Source organism: Glycine max, chromosome 7, assembly GCF_000004515.6.
Source record: "Glycine max cultivar Williams 82 chromosome 7, Glycine_max_v4.0, whole genome shotgun sequence".
NCBI lineage: Eukaryota > Viridiplantae > Streptophyta > Magnoliopsida > Fabales > Fabaceae > Glycine > Glycine max.
Genome location: NC_038243.2, coordinates 41,519,416 through 41,528,116, shown reverse-complemented (window position 1 = coordinate 41,528,116; position 8,701 = coordinate 41,519,416). Strand labels below are relative to the sequence as shown.

The window sequence follows — 8,701 nt, the reverse complement described above, 5'->3', positions numbered from 1 at the left end:
TACATACTTACATGTTATGCATGATGTGATAGTACTTCTGAAATAATTCAATCAGAGTTTGCCTAGCTAATTTCCAATGCTACATTTGCTTGTTATATGCATCAAGATTGGCGGCATTTTAGAAAAAAAGTTATTAGGATATTATTTGAACTTTAGTTTCAATTAAACTAAATTTCCTTTTCCTCGTGTATGTAATCATTAAAAAATAGAACCAATTTGATTTAGAAACCAATCCCCATGTTTGGAATTCATTAAAAATGAATTGAATTCATGTTATCTTGCTAATTTTCCTCTTTTACCCTTCAAATAATATGATTTCTCTATAATGAGGACAATGTTGTCAATTTAAATAGTTAAAACTTAAATCAAATCAAACCAAATTTGAGCAGATTTCTACATATACTCAACTAAAATCACAAAGATTTCAAAATCAAAGCAACTCCTTTTGAAAAAAGAATTTCATGTATAAATCATGAATTTTTAAATTTTGTGACTTCAAATGTAATGTTTGTGTTTGGCCTATTAGTCCCTCTTTTATGCTTTTCATGTTAATGTCCTGGCCATGTGATGTGTCCTATTTGACTTTGCAGGATTCTAGTGTTGCCATTAGGATGGATTATATTTCTTTCAGCCTTCATTCCAGTGCACTCCCTCCTGAAAGGAAATGATGATGTGAGGAAAACGATTGAGGTATCAATTCAGATTATTCTTGCTATTTTCCCCCATTGAATTATTTTTAACATAGATTTCTGTTTCTCTATAGTATGCACTAGGAAGGCTGCATTTACTGTCTATTATAATTTCTACCAGTTTATAATTTTAAGACCTCTTTGAACTTTGAACCAAGTCCATAAAAAGTAAAAGAGAGGCTTCAACTTTCTGATTTAGCTTATCTTAAAACGCAAAATGATCATTACGAAGGAGGTTTGAGACTTGGTGTGAATCGTTTGTGTTCTACATATTATTTGTATTTTGTTTTTTAGTATTATCATTACAAAGGAGGTTTGAGACTTGGTGTGAATCGAGCTACTGCTCTTAATCCACTTTTATTGTAGTGTTTTAGTAAGCCTTCACTTCATTTGTTTTAATTTTAAACACCTATGGTCTGAGGTCAATTTTTGTTGCCTCATCTATCTTGAAAAGCATTGCTTTTGTCATATGCTTTATCTTTTTAATTTCTATTAATTTTACTATCATATTTGAAGGATTTTTTAGAACTGCAGAAGATGAAAGGGGAAGGGACTTAGTTGGTGAGGATTAGTTTTGGGTGGGAGAAACTCGACTCTCTTTTTCCTGGGGCAGTCATTCTTGTAGATTTTGCCCTCATTCATTCTGAATTCTGATACCACACTGGTGCAGATTAACCATTAGGGATTCATTCAATAAAAAACTCATTCTGTTCTAGTTTCTAATCTAGTTTCTATCAAAGACAAAGAACATAGATTTAGGCTTGATTGCATCGCATATCTAGGCAAATGGAAATTTTTTTAGATATTCGAACGCTTAATTTTAGGTCTAAACAAAATCATTACATGTCTCCCAGAATTTTGGATTAGAAACATAATCACATAATGATGGAGACAATCTAATAGTGTAAATAAAATAACACCTAAGTAAGATAAACTCAAGCCCAAATACAGCCATGCGCATGGGGATATGTGGACATTATTGCATAGCCCTGGGATGGGACTAAAATATAAAATAATGCCAAAATAAAAATTTCTTATCTTGACTACGATCAATTTTGGAACCAACCTATAATTGTGAGTATAGTGCAGAATGTAGAAAATATTTGCTCTTTACTTTACACTTTAGATTTCTTGTTGCTATTTGCATAAAGTGTTGTCTGTTGATGCAAGATCCAACTATGAGGATTTACTTCAATCAACTAATAAATAGTGCTCCTCTCTGTTGCTGCTTCTTTGCCAAGGAAATGCATTATCACCAATATTTGCACTTACCAAAATCTGTATGTACTCATAATGGTAAATTGTTGTTTTATAAGTTATGTAAAATGCATTTTCAGTGCAATGATTTTGATTTTTAAATTGCTCTATTGATTTATTATGTATACATACATAATCATTTAATTATATAGAATGTATTCTTGCCTTTGCATTATTTCTAATTATGTATAAATATATTAGTTCTAAATTATTTGACTCGGTTTTTACATGTTACATATAAACCTTTGCAGGTGAAATCCATACCTTTCAGTGGAACTGGAAAGCACAAATATATTTTTCAAAATATTAAAGTTCCTCCTCTCCCTGTGCATTTTTGTGATTGTGAGGAGCATTGTAAGCCTTTTGTCCTTGAAAGAGAAAAGCTATCTATTGATAGGGCAGCTAAAAGTGGTGGAATAAATGATGAAGAGATTAGCATAATGAATGTTGTGATGAACAAACTATTTGGAAAAGAATAGGTTTCCAATGCCAAGAACCTTGGAGAGGAAAAGGATTCTTTTGAATCACCTGATGCTTTACATTCTGATGAATGCAAAGATAGTGCAACAGATGAAGATGATCTCATTATTAGTGTGGAGACAAAGAAAAATAAAACAGCTTTAACAGAGGACAAGGAACTTCAAAGGATCTTGGAAAACTAGGTATTTATTTTCTTTTTCTGGGTTGGGGTGGGGGGAGTTTAATAAATTAAGGTCTAAGTGGTAATGCCTGTTTCCTTTTATCAAGGAGTAGGTAGTCTATTCTATCTAATTGTTGTATTCAATCTTTAGGAATCATGGTTTAATAAAAGAAAAATTGCTAAAGAAGAACCCAACAAGCAGCTCTCTTCTTGGGAGTAAAACTTACAGTTTTCTTGTATAAGTACTAAAATTTATAATGGGGTTATAAGGGACCTAGTGAATAATTTAATCTAATATAAATTAATATTCTATTGTACATGAGCATGAATGCATGGTTTGGATTAATTCTTTTTGAATTTTTTTCAACATGGAAAAGTTAAATGTGTGAACCACAACAGGGAAGGCCAAGGTGATGGGAACAATAATAGGAATTGGTAGGTCAATGTTCCTGACATTTTTCAAAGGGCAAGAGATTAACATTAAGAGTTTTTGTACTAATCTTTTGCAAAAGAATGAGCAAGTAGTAGCTTTGCATTATTGACTTTGGTAAAAAAATTCTGGGAGTTTTATGTGGTTTTAGAAGCTGCTTCAGTTTTGCATTATGGCTCATCATTCAGGTACTTACTCTCCTATTTTATCATTACATATTTGTGAAGTTTGTGGTTTCATTTTGGATTTCTTTTGTTATTGATCACCACATGTGACAGTCCAAGATGAGTAAAGAATAGCCAAGTCATCACTCAAGCACTGCATTGATGACCTTGATGGCTGCAATACAAGCCACATCTTTTGCCCTTTATGTTAAGAAGGATTGGAGCCAATGGAAGTTGGGTTCGAGTATTAGGATTCTAACTGTGGCTTATAAGGTAATGTGCTAATTTATTTTATAGTAATAGGTAAATGACCACTTCTGTAGAAGATAGTGTCAATTTAGTCCTTAAAGGAAAAAAATTTCAAAATGCATTCTACATCAGTTTTGTGATGACCGTCGTAGAATTAAAAGCATTCTACATCGATTGCGCATGTGACCATCGTAGAATGAAATGCTTTCTACATCGGTCCTTCTGATGTGATCATCTTAGAAATATATACATTCTAAGACAGTCTGAGCGACCGTCGTAGAATAGCTATCCCCTTTTTACGATGCGGTCTATGACAACGGTCATAAATCGATGTAGAACGCCCCATTTAACTGATGTAGAAAACTACTACTGTAGTAGTGATGGCTAAGTTTGGGAGGCCTGCTCTAGAGATCGAAGGCCTTGTGGCTGCTAGCGGACTAAGTCTTTTGATCGCATGTTCCCTAAATACGGGCGATCAAGGACTAATGTCTGCTTTTGTGGAACGCTAACATAAGGAAACTAGTAGTTTCCATTTGCCCGTCAAAGAGGTGACTATCACCTTGGATGATGTGGTGTCGTTGCTACATTTGCTTATCGTAGGGGCTTTCCACAGCTTCCAGCAACTTCATGTCAACGACACTATCAATATGTTGGTGGAATTACTCGAGGTCAGCACTGCAGAGGTGAGAACGGAGACGATTCAATGCTATGGATCTTATGTTCGACTATTGTGGCTACGAGACGTGTATCAAAAGAAAATTGACGCATGTCACTAGATTGTACCAACGCGAGCGTATTTGTTGCATCTGCTTGGATGCACACTATTTGATAACAAGAGTGTCACACACATGCACATGGTATTCTTGGATGTACTGCGTGACTTGACGCAGAATGGGACTTACGCTTGGGGCACTGCTGCACTTGTGCACATGTATGATAATTTAAATGAGGCGTCAAAGAGCACGGTGAGGCAGCTTGCAGGATATATCACTCCATTACAGGTTAGTTCAGATGTTAATAAAATATTATTTCATTAGCGTTGGTTATTACATGTTGTCGATTATTTTAATGAATATGTTTGAAAATTTATCTAGTGTTGGATCTACGAGCATTTCTCATTCGTTGGTTCCACCCTAGCTACCAAGGATTATGATGAAAGGAGACCGCGTGCATGCCAATGGACCTCGTGCAAGGCGCTGCCTGTGTCGACGTATCGTAGGCGTTTGGATAGACTGACCCCTAATGTAGTGGGATGGATTCCATATGGTGACCACCATTCATTTAGAGAATTTGAGGTCATCTCGTTGCTTTTCGGCCATCTCAAATGGGGTCCTTTGACAATCATTCACCAACCGGAGAGGATTGTATGATAGTTTGGATAAGTCCAGACTATTCCACCACATCATACTACGCCTTCGATTTCTGTTGAAGAAATGGATGATAGATGGATGCAGTTCGGTGACTACATTGCACCTGTAAGGCAAATCTATGCAGTGCTTGTAACACCCTGAAATATTATTAGCAATTATAATTGATGTTTGATTTTATTTGTTGTGTTATTTTATCTATGTTTTATTTTCAAGAAGGTTAGTTTATTTATTAGAGGGGTGTGGGTAGTTAAGACTTTAGCTTCTCAAAGAAGCCTCTCAAGGAAGCTTCACAAAGAAGCCTCACGAGAAAGCTTCTCAAGGAAGCTGCCTGAAGTCATCCTGGTAAAAGTGCCCTCCTGCATTCGTTAACCGTTGGATCTTCTCAAAATTTGGTCTGTAGGTTCATAGGACAAATGTTCATGATCTGACCGTTGCAATCTGCGATATGTCTTTTGGTATGTGAGAAACTCTTCTTTTCCCGAGAGCAGAAACACTTGAGTGTTTCAAGTCTTATTTTTCGTGTAGCCTTGGAAAATAGCCATTCCTTTCTCCATTCCTTTCTCCATCTTTCTTACAAAACCCTTCCCCAACGTCCCAAGCTTCTTCTTCACCACCCACAACCACTAGTAGTCACCACGAACCACCGTAGTTCCCCTTCATCTGGAGAGTTGTTCTACATGAGGATGATGCTTTCCTCCGCTAAAGGGTCACAATCTTATAAAGATATTAGAACAGTAGACAATGTTGTCTACCATACATTTAGAGAAGCATGCTTTGCAAAAGGTTTCCTAGGAAGTGATCAAGAATTTGTTGGTGCTTTACAAGAGGCTAACACTTGGGGAACTCCACACTTCCTAAGAAAGTTATTTGTCAAGCTGCTATTTATGAATACCATGGATAGACCAGAATATGTGTGGGAACAAACTTGGTGATGGATGATAGATGATATTGTATTTAATCACAGAAAACAAGGTAATTTCATAAATCCTAAATAACTACATAGCATTCATAGGAAACAACCTACTTGCTAACAGTGTGATTATTTGACTATTCATAGGCATTCAACTCACTGACAAAGAAACAATGCACCTTTGTTTGACTCAAATTGAAAATCTACTACAAGGCAATAGGAAAAGCCTACGAGATTTCCCTTCAATGCCATACCCAATAGGCTATGCTGCCAACCCACACCAAAATAGGCTCATCTACAATGAAATGGCTTATGACAATGAAGTTTTGACCGCCGAATTTAACAGATGCTATCACTCACTAATAGGTACGTACACCACATTTTAGTTTTAACTTACAGAATATTCATTCCCAACAATCCATACTATTAATTCAAGATGTATACATTACTAATTTCATATGAGCAGGCTTCTATTTTTTATAAGATTATGCATATTGTTGCAAGTCAATTAGGGGGAGTTTATTTTCTCTATGGATATGGTGGGACCGGCAAGACCTTTATGTGGAAAACTTTATCATCTGTTGTACGATCCAATGGAGGCATTGTTTTAACAGTGGCTTCCAGTGGGATTGCTTCATTATTGTTGCCTGGAGGTAGAACAACACATTCTAAGTTTGCTATACTAGTGCCTACAACACGAAATTCAACATGCAATATTCATCAGGGGAGCGACTTGGCTGAATTGTTGCAGATAACAAAATTAATAATTTGGGACAAAGCTCCAATGTGTCACAAATTTATTTTTGAAGCAATTGACAAAAGCTTAAAAGACATCATGCACAACGACAAACCTTTTGGGGGGAAAGGTTATTGTTTTCGGTGGTGATTTTCGGCAAATACTACCTGTTGTGCCAAGAGGTAATCACTCTGATATTGTCCATGCATCTCTAAATGTATCATACATTTGGGGTCATTGTGAAATTCTAAAATTGACAAAAAAACATGCGGTTGCAATCCATGAACTCAAACAGTTTTCTGATTGGCTACTAGACATAGGTGATGGCAAACTTGGCCAACCTAACGATGGATATAGCAAAATAATCATCCTATAAGAGTTTCTTATAATGGATTTTGATGATTCTATCCAAGCAATTGTTGACACAACATATCCAGATTTATTACAAAACTACAACAACGCAGATTTCTTGCAAAAGAGAGCTATTCTAGCCTCTACAAAAGATGTTGTTGACAAAATAAATGACTATGTCTTGTCTTTGATTCTCGATGACGAGAAAGAGTATTATAGTGCTGATATTGTTGACAAATCTGATGAACTACTCAATCCTACTTTTGGAGTACTAACACCTGAGTTTCTGAACTCCTTGAAAACATCAGGGATACTTAATCACAAGCTAAGAATCAAGATTAGTACTCCCATCATACTACTACGAAATTTGGACCAGGCATATGGTTTATGCAATGGAACTCGGCTTATTGTCATCAAACTTGGTACCAATGTAGTTGAAGCAGAGGTAATAACTGAACCCAATATAGGTCATAGGACATACATACCAAGAATGAATATGTCTCCTTCTGATTCTCCATGGCCATTCAAACTAATTAGAAGACAGTTTCCATTCATGGTTTCATTTGCAATGACCATAAACAAGTCTCACAGTCCTTAGCACATGTTGGTTTGTATTTGCCAAAGCCAGTATTTTGTCATGGCCAACTATATGTTACACTTTCACGAGTGCAAAGCAAAAAAGGACTACATATTCTTATTCATGATAATCAATGTATTGCAAGAAATACTACCGTCAATGTAGTATACAAAGAAGTATTTGTAAACTTATAAACAAGTGTGCTTCCCAAATTGGTATAGTTTCAAGTCCTGCATTCTCAACCTACTACATTTTCCTTGGATTTCATTTTTAACACGTCAATATTTAATTATATCACTACCACTAAAGTATATTGATTTAAAATGTCTACTTTTCATGTGCATATTGTTGTATATAGTACCATTGTTGTACTTATGATTATTAAATGATCACTAACCGTGTCCACAAATCTAATCAACTCATTCATCTCTGTTTATTGTGCAACCTCTCTTTCATTACAACAACAACACATTGATGACAATCACAACAATATCATCCAACAATCTACAATAGCATTAGGTTAGTTTAAAATTCTTACTTTATGTTACTTTTTTCTACACATAGCTCAACATTATGATCATATAAATAAACATCATTATTGAACTTTACACATGTGTTAGTAATATTCAAATAGGAGTATGAGTCCGTACATCGACATGGGCCAAAGTCTAGTATATATAGAAAGAGAGAAATCAACTTACTCCGACACTAACTTTAAAAGAGCTAACACACATTTTCCTCTAGTTTTCTTCCCACAAAAGCAGTTAGTATTATAAATAAACTCAAAGAATTTAGTATTCATTGTACTTGAAGAAAAAATATTATCTTAACAAATTACCAGTCACTGGATACATTAAATGATGTGGAGTTATATACTTTTGCTTAACCAGATGTTTTAATAAAGAGTTTTATGGTTTATAATAATCTTATCCAACTCAAATGAATAAGATTACCTCCAATAAAAATATGTTTATTCTAGACAAAAAAAATAACAAATTTAAAATTGATAGATCAATTTTTTTTATTGACATGAATTGACAAGATTGCAAGTGTGAAGACAATCTTTCATTTTCCAGTCCCTATAACAAGCACCGATCTTTTTAATTTTTGGACCAAGGCCGAGGTAGGTTAGGATCTCAATTAGTGGGGTAATTTATTTAAAAATTAAAAATAATTATTATCATAAAATAGAATGAGATATGAGATGAAATGAAATGTTGAATTGCACTTACGCAGGAATATAATTAGTACATTTGCACACTTTCAATTCAACATAGGATTGCCACTAATTAGAGGCAGTTATTACTATTTTTCTTTCACCTTAAGAT

General features: G+C 34.8%; 2 protein-coding genes across 2 annotated transcripts; both read left to right on the top strand.

Moving 5' to 3' along the window:
• Positions 1-3,469: 3,469 nt before the first annotated feature.
• On the top strand, positions 3,470-4,976 carry LOC102668119 (protein MAIN-LIKE 2). Its single transcript, XM_006583907.4, has 2 exons — positions 3,470-4,430; positions 4,524-4,976. The coding sequence occupies exons 1-2, from the start codon at positions 4,278-4,280 to the stop codon at positions 4,797-4,799; spliced, it is 429 nt and encodes a 142-aa protein (XP_006583970.1). The 5' UTR covers positions 3,470-4,277; the 3' UTR covers positions 4,800-4,976.
• Positions 4,977-6,833: 1,857 nt separating this feature from the next.
• LOC102668001 (uncharacterized) lies at positions 6,834-7,394 on the top strand. The gene has a single exon (XM_006584370.1). It carries the CDS (start codon positions 6,834-6,836, stop codon positions 7,392-7,394), a length of 561 nt encoding a protein of 186 aa, XP_006584433.1.
• The last annotated feature ends 1,307 nt before the right edge of the window (positions 7,395-8,701 follow it).